Source organism: Phaseolus vulgaris, chromosome 6, assembly GCF_000499845.2.
Source record: "Phaseolus vulgaris cultivar G19833 chromosome 6, P. vulgaris v2.0, whole genome shotgun sequence".
Taxonomy (NCBI): Eukaryota; Viridiplantae; Streptophyta; class Magnoliopsida; order Fabales; family Fabaceae; genus Phaseolus; species Phaseolus vulgaris.
In genome coordinates this window covers 15,370,745-15,388,998 of record NC_023754.2, presented here as the reverse complement: position 1 = coordinate 15,388,998, position 18,254 = coordinate 15,370,745, and the positions used below count along the sequence as shown (strand labels likewise).

Sequence of the window (18,254 nt, the reverse complement as noted above, 5' to 3'; positions counted from 1 at the left end):
ATAAATATGTGTTTTTCAATTCGAAATACCATGGATATATTTGTTATTTATAATAAAATGAATGAAAACTAATGAATAATATCAAATGTTGAAAAATTATAGAATTATAAAACAAAGAATTGTAAAGGTATAAAGTTACAAACTATAAAATTATAGTTACATAATATAAAATAATTATATTTAAAATAGAATAAGTTTTGTTAATTGGAGACTTATATGTTTATATTTGATGTTTGATATATTGAATTTATAATTTTAAAATTTTAAACCAAACCAATTATTTAAACAAAGATAGTTTTTTTTTATTTCATTTTGATTGATTAGTTAGTCATACCAATCCATACTTGAATAAATCGAATTAAAAGACAGTCTTGAGATCCATGAAAGTTGTTAGCTGCGATAAGAAAAGGAAAAATGATGTTTTGAGAACTAAAAAAAAATGGTGACAACATTTATTTTATGTTTATTTTCGTGTCATAAAATACTTTCATGTAAATATTTTTAAAGAAATTTAAAAATTGAAAATCACTGTAACATACATAATAACAAAAGAGTTATGAAAATATGTAATCGGTGGCAATTGAATATGGCTTTTCATATTTGAGAAACGAAAACAAACATTAGAGATCAAATGACAAACCAGCGAGTCCAAAAGAAAACGAAAGTAATTTGTGCCAAAGAAAGGAGTTGTTGAAGCAGGAAAAAATCAGGTTGAAATTTCTTGAGGGAAACTCAAATTTGAATTTTTGAAACAGAAATCAAGGTACAATAAAGGAGTCTGCAATGAAGGTATACAACTATTTAATGAGAATAACTTGATCTTGTATATACCAAATCAAGTCATTCATAAAAGCATAAAATGTAAACGATTAGAAGAAAAACAAGCTACTAAGCAAAGCAAAGAAGAATAATGTTAGATGGTTGTTGTAAAACGTTGCAAAAAAATGTTCCAATAGTCAACGAGAAAAGTGTCAAAATATTAGATGGTCAACGTCTAAGTGTCACCATTATGATGGACAATCATCATATGGACTTCTATCATAATAGACGATCATCATCTAGCATGAATATCGACTGTCTAGCCTTGTTTAAAGCATTAGATACTCACTATAATACTAAATAGTGATAATCTAGCCCATAACATTTAATCATATAGAGTATTAGAAAACGATTTTAGCACCCTCCCCTACTCATTATTCCTAGTTTGGATACAATGTTTTGGAAGAAAGTACTGTCAAGAGTTTTGGTGAAGACATCAGCTAGCTGGTCTCAGTTTTGATGGGAAGAAGATTTTTTTGGATCTTTTCACGAACCACCTGGCAATCAATATCTATGTGCTTAGTGCATCATGAAAAGTAGAGTTATGGACAATGTGAAGAGCAGATTGATTGTCGCAATATAAAATTCCAATAATGCTTGATTGAATGCAAAGATCATTTAAGAAGATAATTTAACCATCGTAACTCGCATGTTGTAGTAGCTAATGCACGATATTCTACTTATGTAGAAGAGTGTCAAACTGTAGATTGTTTCTTGGATTTCCAATAGATTAAAGAATTCCACAAGAAGATGTAATATCCAGTAGTTGATTGTCTGGTGGTAGAGTCGGATGTCCAATCAGAATCACTGAAATCTTTTAATTGAACCGATGTCTTTGAAGAAAAGAAAAGACTTTGTGAAGGATTGAACTTTATATAACGAATGACATGTTGGTTTGTTTGGTGATGGTTGACTATGGGACTTTGAACAAACCTACTCAGCAAATGGACAACAAAACTAATAGCAGGTTGTGTGTTGATTAAATATAAAGGATATCTATAAGACTCAACATCATGAAGAGGAGCGTCTAATATGAAGAGAAGCTTGGTATTCTTTGATAAAGGTGAAAGATATGACTTGTTGGCCATCATTCCTAAGAGAGCATATTTCCTTTGGCAAAGATGTATACCTTTCTTGGATCTAACAACTTCAAAACCCATAAAATATTTTAGCTCTCCTAAGTTTTTGATTTTGAAGGTGTTATTCAGTGCCTGCTTCATTTCTTCAATGTCTGTTGAGGAATTTTCAGCAAGAGTGATATTGTCTACATAAACAAGAAAAGCAGTGAAAGTAATAAGAGTATTTTTAATTAAAAATAAAGATAGTTTTGCAAACCATTGTCTACTAGCCTGCTTAAGACCATAAAAAAAAATTTAGTTGAAAGGAAAATTTGATTTGGTTGACTTAATTTGAATTTAGATATAAATGCCAATGTTGTGTAACTGCTTAGGCTAAAAGAAGTCTAACAATAGTTAATTTTGCAATTGGTGAAAAAGTATTTAGATAGTTTATACTTTCAACTTACTAATAACCATTTGTAACTAGACGATCTTTATACTTTTTTATGGTTCCACCATATTTATACTTAATCTTTTACACCCATTTATATCTAAGAGGAATAGGAATCTTGTCATAAGGTCAAGTTGTTATGGTCTAACAAAGGAGTCTGGTAACAGAATAACTTAATCCTTATATAGTAGATCAAGTTCACTAATAAGAAAGAAGCATAAAATGTAAACAGTTAGTAGCAAAAACAAGCTACTAAGGAAAAAAAAAATAATGTTAGATGATTATTGTAAAATGCTACATAAAAAATTCCAAGAGTCAATGAGAAAAGTGCCAAAACACTAGATAGTCAACGTTTAGGCCACCACCATAATGGATAGTCATTGTTTGGACTTCTACCATGAAAGACATCATCATCTAGAATGAACAATGACTTTCTAGCCTTCTTTAAAGAATTAGATGTTCACGGTAATGCTAGATGATGATCATCTAGTTCATAACATTTGATTATCTAGAGTATCATAACAACATTTTTAATAATAACAAAGAAAAAGATAAATGATTAAATTGATTTTAAAAGTAGGTTGTTATAGTCTAATATTTGAAGATAACATAATTATTTAAAAGTACCTAAACTTGGAAAATATTCATTTTTATTATTTTAAAAAAAAATCATTAAGGTAACTTGTATGACTAATAATAAAATGTTGTTTGTCTATCTCATAATTAAAATTGTATTTGTGAATAGCAACTGATTATCAAGAGAGTTTTTGTTTTTCAAGAATTATAGCATCACATCTTTAACTTAGTCTTTAAATCTAACCACTTATTGTGATCTAAATCTTGAAAGTAATTTTGAATTTTTTTATTAAGTCTCATATTATATATAATTATTAGAAAAAAATATAATATAAATTATTAGCAAAAATATTATTATGCCATTTAAATTTTAAAAAAATGGTTATTGAATTATTGCTGCTTAAGTTACATGTAATTTTGAACAAAAATAACTGTCCATTAAAGTTGGAGGACTTACTCCTTAAATTTTGTAAATTATAGGATTTGTTAGTAAGCAAAAACATGAACAACTAAACACAACATATATTCTAATAAAATTCTTGAATCATACCATTGACTAATGACTCTTAGAAAAATGAAACATGAAAGAAAAAGAAAAATTAGCATTCCAAGTGAATCTGGTTTAACTGTCTAGTGCCGCACGCAAACAAAAGTGCTGCTTAGAATGTGAATGATTCGTTTTCAAGTGTAAGAATATACTAAAAGCTCCCATAGTAATCATTGTTGGATAACACGGCAACTCTAATCAAACAACAACAACACATACCAACCACTTCCTCCTACATACGTCTCAGACAAGCCAAACTCCAATCAAAGTTTCAACACAGCAACCATATTAAGAAATCCTTTCTTAACCCTGCTGTTTCATCACATGGGTGTCTCAAATTTTTCATCTTTCACATCAAGCTCTTACCAAAAGAATTTTTCAATGTTTATGCTAAGTTGATGCTAGTGCTAGCTTTATCCCTCTTATAAGGTTCTATTAAATAATCCATGGCACCCTCTATTATTTTCTCTTTGTTGTGCCTTCTGTTGGTTTCGACATGTGGTTATGTGCAACCCCTTGAAGAGGGTTTCATCTCTGGGGTCATATCTGACAAGGGTCTTGAATATGCCAAGGAGTTGCTGATAGAGAAGGGTATTGCTTCCATTGTTATGCTTCAGCTGCCAGAGATTGAGAATTCTGCCCAAGTTCCTCTTGTTGGAAATGCTAAAGTGGTTCTTTCTGACATCACAATTACGGATGTTCAAGTCAATTCTTCATCTGTTAAGACGGGAGAGAATGGAATTGTTCTTGTTGTTTCAGGTGCCATTGTTGATTTAAGTATGAGGTGGAGGTACACTGTCAGCTCTTGGTTAATTCCAATTGGAATTTCGGATAAAGGAACTGCTTCAGTGAAGGTACATAACTAGAATTTTTCTCGTGTTTATACTTTTTCTATGGCTGTAGTTGTAGAGTTTTGTTGAAATGTTGTTTACATGGTTGAATTCAAGTTTCAGAAGATCTGACTTTGTGAAACAAATGGAAAATATTTCCCTGAAGTTGATTATTTGGTCACAATTGGATGAGAAAATGTTGGAGTGCCCTTTAGCATCGTCTTGCAATTTGGAATTAACTCAAATTAGTACCAGTAGCTCTTAGCTGGTTCTTATATATAATTAGTGGATTCCAAAACCATGGGAGTATAGTTCATAGGACTGGTTAAAGAGTTTGATTGCTCTGCAGTGAGCAGAATTTAACTTTCAATCTTCAATATCTTGTTCATGTAAGTAGAAAAAAGAATGAAAAAAAAAAAATCTACAGTAATTTCTTGATCTTTGTAAAGGTTGTAGCTAAATCGGAAATCATAAACAATTAAAAGAGTAATTTTTTTAATATAGAACACCTGGTCATAATTAATTTGGAAGAGCTTCACAGTTTTTTTTTTACATTTTTAATTACAAAATGTGTATCCTTTTTCCCAAAGTTTGTATAAACAAGATAGATAACATTTTTGTAAACCAAACGGTCTCTAAGCTTTTGGCCAAGTTTATAAAGTGGCTTATCACCTTCTCATTAGCTCTTTTTAACTTAAGAAGCTTCACATTAATGCTTATCAAAATATACTTATTCAATAATATGTTATGGAATAATCACTCAAGTTTTTTTCCCACTGTAAGCACAGAAAAAATATGTTGTTATAGACGAACAAATGTATTTCATTTTTAGAATCTGATTGGCAAAAGTCTATGAAAATATGACTTAGAGCATAGAAAAACACACACAAGTTTCATGAATAATATCTTTCACTTAGCAGTGTTGTACTATGTTTGAAGGTTACAGGTATGCAAGTGGGGCTTACCATAAATTTAAGGAACCAAGAAGGAACTCTGAGGTTGTCTCTCTTAGATTATGGATGTCATGTGGGAGACTTGTCTATAAAGTTAGACGGAGGTGCATCTTGGCTTTACCAACTGTAAGCAATCTTCTTGATCCATGTTTTTATGAAAAATAGACACTACTCACATATTGTTTTTTGAGAACATTTCTTTGCTTATTGGTGTTTTACATTCCCATGGTGAGCATTTGGTAAAAAAACTACTATAACAAAGCCATGCTTCAATTCTATTCTCTACTTCTTTGTTCTTTCCTCTAATGTGACTTGAAAGAAAGAGAACAGAAAAGAGCTGCTTCTACTAACTCTATAATAGGTTTGGTATAGTATACAAGAGAAGAAATAAGTAAGGTTGTTGTGACAACTGAGACATCCAGTTTTCCTAATAGAAATGAGAGGGTAAGCCGTAACTGTGGGGCTGCTTTTAGGAAACTATCTGATGGAGAAATCCAAGATAAGATCAAAAGAGGATTTTGTTTGATGAGAAAACAACCACATATGCTGCTAATAACCAAGGAAGAAATATCTGGTTATGATGAAATTTTTTATGATAAAGGCAAGAAGATGACGAAGGAGAAAAAGTTTGCAGCTTTCCACGTTCACTATGGTAGACCTCACCACTAAGAAATCTTGAAAGATTTGGGGTAAAATTAGGGATGTGAAGGTACTGAGTGGTCTTGTGAGATTGTGGGGTGTCTCACAGTTTCATCTCCAAAGACATGATGTTAAAGAATGGGTTAAAAACAGAAGAAACTCTTCCTTATGTGGTTTGTCAAGGGAAGTTCACATGGTTTGTTTAGGAGTTACAAGGGGTGAACATTCAACAAGAATTCTTTATTTGAATTAGGAGGAGCAGATGTGCTTTTGGGGTTGGAATGTTGGTGAGTTTAGGGGAAGTTAAGGCTACTTTTAGATAATTAAAGTTAACCATAGGAAAGGGTGAATTGTAGCAGACTTTAAGTGGCGACCCTACATTATCTACAACTGTAGCTTCCATGAAAATGCTGATGAATGAATTGCAGAAAGACGGTACAGGGTATGTTGTGGATCTGGTGCAGGAGAAGGAAGAAGCAAGTCCTCATCCAGTGCCCTCGGAAGTGGTACGAGTGTTGGAATTAAGTAGAGGTTTTTCAGGAGTTGGCTGAACTACCACCTAGCAGAAAACAGGATCACACTATCCATTTAAAGGAGGGAGTTTCCATTCTAAATCTCAGACCTTACAAATATTCTCATTATCAGAAAAATGAGATTGAAAAACTGGTTAATAACATGTTGAAAGTTGGAAACATTAGACCCAGTATTAGCCCTTTTTTCAGTCCTATTATTCTAGTGAAAAAAAAAGATGGTGGATGGAGGTTTTGTGTGGATTACAGGGTCCTCAACAAAACAACAGTTCCTAATAAATTCCCAATTACCTCGAAAAATTGTTAGATGAATTGATAGGATCAACAATTTTTTCTATAGTGAATTTGAAATCGGGTATCATCAAATTCTCATGAAAGAAGAGGATATTGAGAAAATTGCTTTTAGGACTCATGATGGTCATTATGAAATTTAGTAATGTCATTTGGTTTGACAAAGGCTCCAGCATCATTTCAGTCACTCATGAATGAGGTACTTCGGCTTGTGTTTTTTTTTTTAAGATATACTAGTTTATAGTCCCACTGTTGAACTACATGTTCATTTGACAAAAAGTTCTCAAGGTGCTTCAAGAGTATAAATTGAAGGTTAACAAAAAGAAATGTAGTTTTGGTCAGACTAGTTTGGAGTATTTGGGTCATATCATGCCAGGAAAGGGAGTATCAGTTAGCCTGAAAAAGGTGGAAGCTATGTGGAGGTGGCCTCTTCCAAAAAATGTCACAGCCTTGAGAGTGTTCTTGGGTCTAACGGGTTATTATAGACAGTTTGTTCAAGGGTATGGCAAAATTGCAAAACCTCTGACTCAATTGTTAGAAAAGAAGGATTTTGCTGGAATGATGAGGCATAACATGCTTTTGACAAACTTAAAGTAGCTAAAGTTTGAAATTTTTGACTGAACAAAGATTCTTGATAGAGGAACAGCTCAAGTGGGCTTCAAAACTTATTGGCTTTGATTTTGAGATACAATACTGACCGGGAAAGGAAACTAAAGCAGCTGTTATCTAGACAAGCATTATTTTCTAACATGTATGTCTATTTTGCAACCTCAAAAGTGGGAGGACTGGGATTTGGAGGTTTAAAAGGATGTCAAGTTAAGTTCAATGATGCAGGATTTGCATGTTGATCCTACAGCTCATGCTAAATATGAATTAGAAAAAGGGAGATTGTACTATTAAGGGAAACTGGGTATTTCCGAGACACGATCCTAGAATCTCTAAAATAGTCAAGGAATTATTACATGAATCTCCTTTGGGGTGACATAGCGGTTACTTCAGAACTTTCAAAAGGATTGCAGGTGTTTTGTATTGGAAGGGTATGAAGAAGGATATCAAGGCCTTTGTGATGCAGTGTGACATGACATCTGCCAATGAAATAAGAGTGAGACCTAGGCTCCTGTAGGGTTGCTGCAACCATTGCCAATTCCCACGCATGTTTGGTTAGATATATATCAATGGATTTTATTGGAGGGTTACCTAAGGTCAAAGGCAATGTCACAACCCTTGCCTCCAATGCTTTCTAAAGATTATATTCTTGAAGTGACTCCAGAAAATTTACTTGATAACTCTCAAGGAGAGTTAGAAGCTCTTCTCAAATGACACCAACTTCCAAAGATAGAGAATAATAGTTGGGAATCGGCTGCTTGCATCAACAAAGAATTTCTAGATTTTCACCTTTAGGACAAGGTGACTCTTCATGGCCGGGGTATTGATAGGTTCAATATAGTATACAAGAGAAGAAATAAATATGGTTGTTGTGACAGCTATATCTGAAAACTTTTGGGAGAGAAAGGATTGTGGAGAGTGAGGTTCTCTCGAACAACCTCAGTGTATGTATTTTTGTAGTCTATTATTCTCTCGGATTTTATTCCTACTACATTGGTAGGAATTGGATTGGAGTAGTGCAATAAAGATTGGCAAGACTGAGTCTTTTATCACAATTTCTAATATTCAGTTCTATCACTCTACAACAACTTTTTTCTTGAAATGCAGAGTCACATTCTATATAGAGTATGCGAACTTCTTCTAAAATGAGGCATAGTAGTCTTTTGTTTACATCTGAAGATGCATATGTTGGCAAAGTTAGTTGATTGCATTTGAATTCTTGCTTCCATCCTTTTAGGATCAGTTTGCCAAATGTTAAGTTCTATGTATTGATGCCTCATGTGGTGAACTTGGATTAGGAAAAAAGTGCATCAATTCCACTTTATTGCCTCTTTTCTTGGTGAAGTAGTTTGACTTCTTATGGAGATTGGTCTTTCCTTGATTTCACAAGACACAAATAAGATGGTTCTTAGCTGAAAGTTATGAAGATTATACAGTTAACTTTTCTATTTGATATTTTTATTTTCGTGCAAGGGCTCATTATGGTCTTATATACTTCAATGGTATCATGAACTTGGCTAACATTGTGGACTTCATACAATCATTTTCTTTGCATGATATTGTGAAATTGGCAACATTATAGTCCTATATACTTCTATCAAGATATTATGCCATTGACTTCTTTATATTTGCTTCAGGCTAGTAGATGCTTTTGAAGGGAATATAGCATCTGCCGTTGAAGAGGGCATTTCAGAGAAAATAAAAGAAGGGATAGAGAAGCTTGACAATTTTTTGGAATCTCTTCCAAAGAAGATCTCACTAGACAATTCTTCTACACTAAATGTTTCTTTTGTTGGAAATCCTGTGATGAGCAGTTCCTCCATTGCAATTGCAATTAATGGTTTATTCACAGGGAAAAAGGAAGTTTTACTACCTCAAGGTTACCACCACAAAAAATTGAAGATTTCTTCTGCCTGTGGTGGTTTACCAAAGATGATAAAAGTATCAATACATGAAAGTGTGTTCAAATCTGCTTCCGAAGTTTACTTCAATGTAAGTTTCTGAAATGTTGATTTAGTACTTTGCATGCCTTAGTCCAATCACAGTCTCCCCATCCCCTGGTTTGCATATTTTGAGCTCTATCGGTGGATACTGTATAATATCTGTTGATAAATTTGTTTCTCTATAGGCTCTGACATCATAAAAAAAATTGTCGAAGAAACAACTTGATAATTACTCCATTGGTTCCAAAATGATTGCAGTTTTAGCCTTCTAAAAGAAATTCCTAATTAACTGATGCTCTTAGTTTTCAATGAAACATTGATCTTTTTATTCCTAATTTGCCTCCAAATGATAGAAAATAAAAGCAATACATTATCAAGAGAGTAAGGTCATTTTCCTAAATTGTTCCAATTAGTGATATATTTATTGTTATTCTTAATCTGTGTGAAAAAACCTTAAACTGTAGTTATCTTGGGATGAGAGTATATGAAGCCAAGAAATGGACAGTCTTGATTCAAGCGAAGCATTGTCTTTCTACAGTTTGCATCACAGTAATATTGCTGGACTCTCCATGAATTTGGGACAGAAGGATTATTGTTTGAGCTCAAATAGACCTTAGACAGCTAAGATGTATCACAATAGCTTAGAATTGAGTCCATTGTTCATTTTTCTCAAAGTAACAGTGCTGATTCTATTTTATAGACTAATTGCATGGATTCAACTAACTGTTCACACACTTCAAGCATTTTACCTTGATGCTTTTACTTTATTATAGATTTAAAATGTAGTTTCACACTTTATGTTTTTTTTTGTGGTCAGGCAGGTAAAATGCAATTGATTGTTGATGAACTGCCTGATCAGGCCATTTTGAACACTGCTGAATGGAGATTCATAGTTCCCCAATTATACAAGAGATATCCAAATGATGACATGCAGCTTAATATCTCTATATCTTCTCCACCAGTTATACAAGTGACATATCAAGATGTTGGTGCAACTATTCTTGTAGATATAACAATTGATGTTCTGGAAGATTTTGAAGTCATACCTGTTGCATGTATCTCAGTGGTATGCTACCTAATGTCCAGAATAGGAACCAAATTTGTTTAATTTGATAGCTAAAAATTCCTAAAGCAAGCAATCTTTCAAGGAGCTAAACATCATAATGCACTTCTTTTTAACATAGAGATCAAGCTATTGAACATTCAAACCGTACCGGTCGGGGCTGGACGAACCAACAACACCCGGTATCGGAGATTGTATTGTCCGTATTTAATGTGTATCATAACTTAAAATAAAATTACCTAATTTATCGTGTATTTTCTTATTTTACCTTGGTGTATTAACTCTGAACGGTCGGATGACCTCCGATACCCGGTGTTGTTGGTTCATTCAGCCCCGACCGCTACAAAAACTTTTCACTCATTTATTCTCATATTGATGACATATGCAAAAGCAAGTTACATTGACTAAAGTTTCCAAGTGACCAAACATATTTTTTCTGACTCATCATGTCCATGATCTCTCATTTATCATCATTAACCAATTATCATATTTAACAAGTTCCATTTTTCTTGCTTCTGCTACAGGAAATTAGTGCTTCATGTGCTGTAGAAATTGTAGGAAATGACATTGTTGGTAGGCTCACATTACAGGAATTTTCTACATACTTGAAATGGAGCAAAATAGGGAAATTGCACATGCTTCTGATTAAGGTAAATCAGATTAAAAGTAGTCTTACATTTCCAAATAACTGGTTGCTAAAACTTAATCATTATGTATTCTTCAAACTACAAGTTAATCTATATCTCCAACTTTTGTCAACTTTTGCAGTCACTAATGTCAAGTGTCCTCAAAACTGTTGTCCTTCCATACTTGAACTTCAAATTAAAGAGAGGATTCCCATTACCAATTATTGATGGTTATGGTTTTCAGAATGCTAAAATCTTGTACAACCATCCATGGATTGCAGTGTGTAGTGATGTTTCCTTAGAAGATTACTATTTAGATCCACAATCAACTTTAGCTTATGTTTCATAAAATTAGTTACTGTAAAAAAATTGTATGCTGTATTTTGTAGCAAGAGGTTGTAAAGTGTAAAATATATGTATAGATATCCACAAAAACATGATAGTCATTTCTTATATTATAGAGGTAGAATATTTTATAATTAAAAATGTTTAAATAAAAAAACATATTGTGATTTTTTTATAATTATTATTATATTCATAATTTAAAATTTCTTTTATCTTCATAAATAAATTACTAAATCTCATAATCAAAAGTTATAATTCAAAATTTTGTTATCATGTTTTTATAAATATTAACAGTACAATATATTTAAATTGTGAAATAATTTTTAATAGTCACACTCTTATTTACTAAATATCTTAAAACATTGTATGTAAATATAAATAATAATAATTTTTTTATAAAACTCATGGTGTCATTACATAAAAAAATAGCGTAAAATCAAACAAGAAAAAAAACAAAAAATATAGAGACTAGACCAAATTTATACGTGAAAAGAAAAATCATCCAAGTAACCTAATCAACTAAACTGAGAATTAAAAAATGAAAAAAAAAATAAAGACAAAAAAATTAAACAAAAGAACGCGTAGCTTCCATTAATAAAAAGTTAAATAAATTCACAACTTTTAAAACTAGTTTTGATTTTGATTAGTTTTTGAATTTTTGGATTGACTCATTTTTAAATACACCTACAGAGAAGTGATTGAGAGAAAATTTGAAAGGATTTGACTTATTTTGTGAACTTTTTCAACTCAACCAAACAACGTATTTTTATAATAACTATAGTCTAAACTATATGAACAAGTGAGAAGTGAGAACTAAGTTGATGAATGTTTGAAGTGAATAAGGGAAGACAAATGTTATATGTTTGCTTATAGATTAAAAAATCAAGAAAAATTTAAATATTGATATTTTCGAATTATAACTATTGTTTAATATTTAAATATTTTTTTATATTTTGTGGTAATTAAAATACTTTATTCAAATAACAAAATCAACTTGTCTTATTTAATCAAAACCTTTAAAAAACAATCAATTTAAAACTAATTTAATTTAAATTCAATATATTTAAATTTTAAAAAATTATTCTCTATCAAAATTGAAATTAAAACAATTGTTTCATAGGTAACATTAAGCATATTGGAGTAAAAATGTGGAATATTTTGATTTGTGGGTCATACATGGATCATCACAAGTCATCTTACTAATTATTTGGTGGAAATATAATAATTATGGTTGTGTGCCCTATGGTATATAAGATACTAAATAAAGGGAATCCAAGCAAAGAAGGGATACTCATGGATCTTCTTTAGCCATATATAGAGGGTTCACAAATGGTACCATGCCCTCAGCTATGGAGACATGGTGATGAAAAGTTTGGAAAGGGAATGTTTGGTGTGTAGGCCTCATGTTTAGTGTGTCTTCATTACTAGCATGAATCTTTTCCCATGCCAACTTCCAACTTATATATATGTTTCTATAATTTTATGTATTGTTATATAGTACCATATAATGCTTATAATCCCTTTTTTTATGTTCAAGATTTGTGAATTGTTCACAAAGGTCAATAACTTTAGCTTAGAGCAAATTGAAGAAGGGGACAAAATTGAAGGGTCTATGGTAATAGATTATGTTTCTTAACTTAAGTAAACATGTATGATTTTTTGAATCAAGCAAAGAGTAATTTTAAGCATTGTTTAGGTTTGGAGCGTTGGTAGATGTTTGTGTAATTGTTCCCTAATCTTAAACTTTTGTTGTCAATGAATTTCTGCTTCCTGTGAATCTGAATATACATGCTTCCGAACTCAATTTTAAATAAAAAGTATTAATGATCTTAAATACAAACAAAATTTAATTATTTTTATTGATCTCAATTTACTCTTAAATTTACTGAAATTTAGTTTTTAATGATCCTCTTTAATTTTAATAAGGACAATTAAACAAATTTATTTTCTAATTATGATATTAATAGAATTAAATAATAGCACGGGTGCATAAAGGTTTAAAAATGACTACTATTTTTACTGTAAAATGGTAATTATTTTTACTGTAAAACGAAAACTTTCTAGCCGCCTTTGACGTACGTGTAGTCTTATATCCAACAGAAAAGAAGACGGCTATGGTAAAGAGGGCGACTATGGTAAAAGTCGCCTTCTTAGATTCAGACAAAGAGGACGGCTATGGTAAAAGTCGCCCTTTTACACCTCCCTTATGCTTGGGGTGTAAAAGGGCGACTTTTACCATAGCCACCCTTATAAAGCTTTGCGCTGCATCTAAGAGGGCTAATTGAACAGGTCGATTTAGATAGGAATTAACATTAAACAAAATGTACTAAAAAAATACAATCTAAGAGGGCGGTTATGGTAAATAGTTGTCATTGTAAGGCGATGACCTCTTGATAGACTTTTTCAATGACCACTACCTGAGGAAACATGTCGCCCTCTACCAGTAGCTTGCATTGACTCGTCTGGCCAATGATATTCTCCCCTGATGTTGTAGGAGCCACATAACTCCCCTTTGTACTCTTGGGTGTTGGACTAAACCTCGCCTCAGGCGGCTCAACACAGACTTGTTGCGATAGAAACTTGTGTTGCTACTCTAGCTGCACCCGTTCAGTCTCCTTTCTCATCTCCTCCATTAATTCTTAACGTATTTTACTTGTCAGTTCTGCTTTGGTCTCTGAGGCGGGGGATGAGGATGAGTGTCGGGGGAGGAGGATGAAGCAATTTCGTGAAGCTTTTATCAGTCCATCCATTTATTGCCTTCAAATTCATCAATCTTAACATCGCCGACAACTGTGTGAAGTTAGTTGATCCAGGATACAATGGAGTCTCTGCATCGCTTGACATACTTCCATATCTGTGCGCTTCTACAAAAGACTCGGCTCCCACATCACGAATCATGTCCTCCAATCGATCATCATGTACTTCACCATGGTGGACGTCACATATTCTTCAGTTACGGAAGCACGTGGTAAATTTAATAATTCACCATGTCATGTCAAAGTTGTATAAGATCGAAGAAAACCATCACATAAAAGGTGCTCCCTGAATTTCTTAATATCCTGTCTCCTTCCGTTTTCGTTCAAACAGTTAAAACACAGATACCTAACCTTCATGACCACTATTATTCGCGTTATGTTGCGCAAATTGTAAAAAAATTTCTACTCCTCTTTCGTACTCATCACTTATGCGTACAAAATTAATTCAATTTTGATCCATTATATTTTGTAATAGTCATTCAGGTGCTTACTAATGAGTGTGAAATCTCACGTTTGTCAAGGGTCGAACATCCACAGACTCAATACCAGCATGTATTAATTATCAAGGGTAGAAGGACTCAATACCAAAACGTATCAATTGTCGAGGGTCGAACACCTTCGCCATCAATACTAACACGTATCAATTGTCGAGGGTCGAACACCCTCGGACTCAATACCAACAAGATAATTCTACTCTAACCTAATAGGTAGCATAATATAAATTAATAATAAATAATAAACATACAAATTAAAAATCATTAAATTAATTATAAATATTAAATAATATAAATCTATCTACCATATAATAATTTAATAAATTTATTCTAACCTAAAAACAAAAATAATATAAATTTAAATTTTAAAAAAATACAAATTATAATAAATAAAAAATAAACAAATTAATAACATTAAAAAAAATTAAAAATTTAAACCACCAACCTTGTGGGTGAAGGCAACAGTGGTGGTGAAGAGCGGCGACAACGACGACAACGACAACAACAGCAACGACGGAGCAACTGTGACACAACGAAAACCTAAACACTAACATTGAAGGTGATGAAACAATAGGAGATCACCTTCACAACAATGGCAGAAAAGAAACATAAATAAGAGAAACAAAATAAAACAAAAGGCAATGATGAAGAAGAAGTAGAGAGCTCCAAAACAACTTACCCAATAGCATGAAGAAGACAAGGCTTGACGAAAATGAAGAAGAAGCACATAGCATAAGAGAAAATGAAGCGTCATAGACAAAGAAAAGTATGAAAGCGTAATTGATGCGCTTTGAGTTAGGATAAAAAAAAATAGTCTAAGAGGGGACTATTTGGTAAAGTCGTCTTCTTACACCAAATGTTTGGTTGTAAGAAGACAGAGGGTTTTTCCAAATAGTTGCCCTCTTAAAAAAATTTAATTTAAAAAATGTCACCGCATTTTGTAAGACAGCGTCTGATAGTAAAAACACCTTAAATGTAATGTCGAAATAAGCCATTTTTTACTAATGTAGACATTAACTAATTAGTTCATTACTATAGTTATAATTAATTTTTATATTTGGGTATATATACGTATATCAACTATTGAAACTTAACTACTTCATAGTTTTGGTGTTATATATACTTGTGTTTCATTATGTTATCAGGTCTCTTTTTCCCCTCCTTTTCTTATTTAACGGGTAATTTTGTTTGTGTTTATCAAAACCAAAAATGGTTAAATACACAGAGTTGAGAACAGGGTTATTCCTATATTTAAGTGTGCAAACTGTGGATTATGCAGAAGGTAAGGTATAAGTTGACAACCTTAAATGTTCATATTATTCCATTGTACAATGGTTATTATATATAATTTTGGTATATATTATGAATATGTAGCACCTGCATGAATTTTCCTTCTGGTCTCCCACCATGAATGAAAAATGATAAATTAGAGAGCATATATGTTACATTGAAATGAAGACATAGGGAACTAAAGAGGCTAAAAAGCCATCTTGAATGCTTGCATTACTGGATCATTTGTACTACTGATATAACATACCATTTTGTGATCTTGTTGTCTCTCTTTTTCCTTTTCTTTGGAAACACATAGACCAATTGGGTAGCTAGTGATGGAAAGTTACAAAAGTGTGGCAAAGAATAAAAACGTAGTAATAAAGATTAATTGAGTTCCATAGTCACAGGGTGTGCCTTCTCTTCTTCTCAATCTACCCATCTAGCTACCTAGCTCCTATCTTTTTATATCACCAATTCAAATTCAACCAAAACCCATAATAATGTTAAATTTAGGAATACCGTGTGAAAGTAAAAATATGATGAAATCAGCATGAGACAAAATATTGATCTTATAAATGAGTTAAAATGTAGAAAAGTTTAGTATTGAAGGCACACAGGTCAAGTTTTTGTGGTCCATTGTGACACATTTTTCAACCTAACCTTTACAGATGATCACAAGTCTACTCCATAAAATGCAGTTTCCAATGAAACTCTCTTATCCAACTGCAAATCACACTACCCAAAGGGTGGATAATAAATCATTGGAGGAAATAGCATGGAAAAACTAAAATGCATCATCAAGTGTGAGACAAATTCAGTTGGGCACGTGTGAGGAATCATGCATGCATTGGAAAACATGATCAATTCTGCACCAACTTAAGAATTGTGATTGTTTTATGGGTAAATGTGTTTTCATATTTTCGATGCATCATCTTCAATATTCCTTGGAAAGCACACATGTTGCCAACACACATTTTACTTCATCTTATATATATAGTAGAAGTATAGAGGAATTGGGTTTTATCAATTTCCTTACTTACATTTGTCTATTCTAATGACAAAATAATAGAAAATCATGAGGGAGATTATTTTCAAAGTATTACTCTTAAAATGTTTAGATCCCTCTTTAATGCATTTTTTAAAAAAAATCTAAAGCCAAGAGTTTGTAGTATTCTATACATTCTAAAAAGAAAAAGACATCAACAAATTGTATTTTCATCAATTAATAGTCACAGAAATTTATTTATTTATACATGCCACAACTCAATTATTTAACAATTTCAATGCATTACACATTATTATTAATTTGAAGTTATTTGAGATTCTTCCCTTTTTTTTATATATATGGATTGGTGCGACCAGTTACACCACTTTATTCATTCCCTTTTTCGGATAAAAAGGAAAATTTGAAAGTTCCATTGACTTGTTTCTTTGTAATTATCATTTTATTTATTCATTCGAATTAAAACAATGATAATTTAATCACATAATTCAACAATTTCTTCATATAAATATACGTAATTACATCAAACAATAATTTTGTTCAGTAAAGCTATCAAATACTTACTAAAGTAATTTAGACGATATCTGTATTTAAGAATATTTATTTTCACTGAGCGAGAGTATCAAATGAAACACTTATTAGAATGATTCAGATGATATTTTCATTTAACATCTCATATTTTGTTTAATGAAGCTATCAAAAACTTACTAAAGTGATTTAGACGATATATGTATTTAAGTACATCTATTTTCACTAAGCGAGAATATCAAATGAAATACTTATTAGAATGATTCAAATGATATTCTCACTTAACATCTCATATGAAGCCTTTGTTTGAGTGAGTATGCTTTCACTAAGATATCACATGAAACAAGTGGCTCACGAAGCATCTCAGATAAAACTTCCTATATTAATACATTTACTCTTAAAACTTAATTATCTCCCAACATTAAGACTCTTCATTTCCAAACTAGAAATAATCATACATACATTTCAAGACTTAATATGAATACGAGACTCAAATTTATATAGATAAGGAGATACTCTAGTTTCACATGTAAAAATAGAGATTCTAGAGCTAACATGATCACGAGGAGAGTTAGAATCTCACGTAATTGATGTTACTTAGATTCTACATGTAAGAACAAAGATTTTAGACTCAACATGATTAAGAGAAACGCTAAAATTGGTAGCTAAAATTTTGATATCTAATTAGATACTAATTTAGAAACTAGGTTATAAACTTTATTAATAATAAAAAATATTTTATATATTAATAATTTTTTTAATCTATAAAATAATATATAATTTAGTCAATATAGTGACTATTTATTTTTTGTCTATAAAATTGGTTTCTATTTAATTATTTGTTTGTAGTGTTATATGGTATATACTAAAAAATATATTAAATTATAATGAAAAGAAAAGAAACTATTACCTAGAAGAAACTAC

The 18,254-nt window shown here is 31.6% G+C and overlaps 1 protein-coding gene across 1 annotated transcript; it reads left to right on the top strand.

The window, feature by feature from the left end:
• Positions 1–3,558: 3,558 nt before the first annotated feature.
• Positions 3,559–11,434, top strand: LOC137831271 (putative BPI/LBP family protein At1g04970). Its single transcript, XM_068638875.1, has 6 exons — positions 3,559–4,305; positions 5,221–5,360; positions 8,938–9,292; positions 10,061–10,309; positions 10,831–10,956; positions 11,075–11,434. Exons 1-6 carry the CDS (start codon positions 3,898–3,900, stop codon positions 11,279–11,281), a joined length of 1,485 nt encoding a protein of 494 aa, XP_068494976.1. The 5' UTR covers positions 3,559–3,897; the 3' UTR covers positions 11,282–11,434.
• The last annotated feature ends 6,820 nt before the right edge of the window (positions 11,435–18,254 follow it).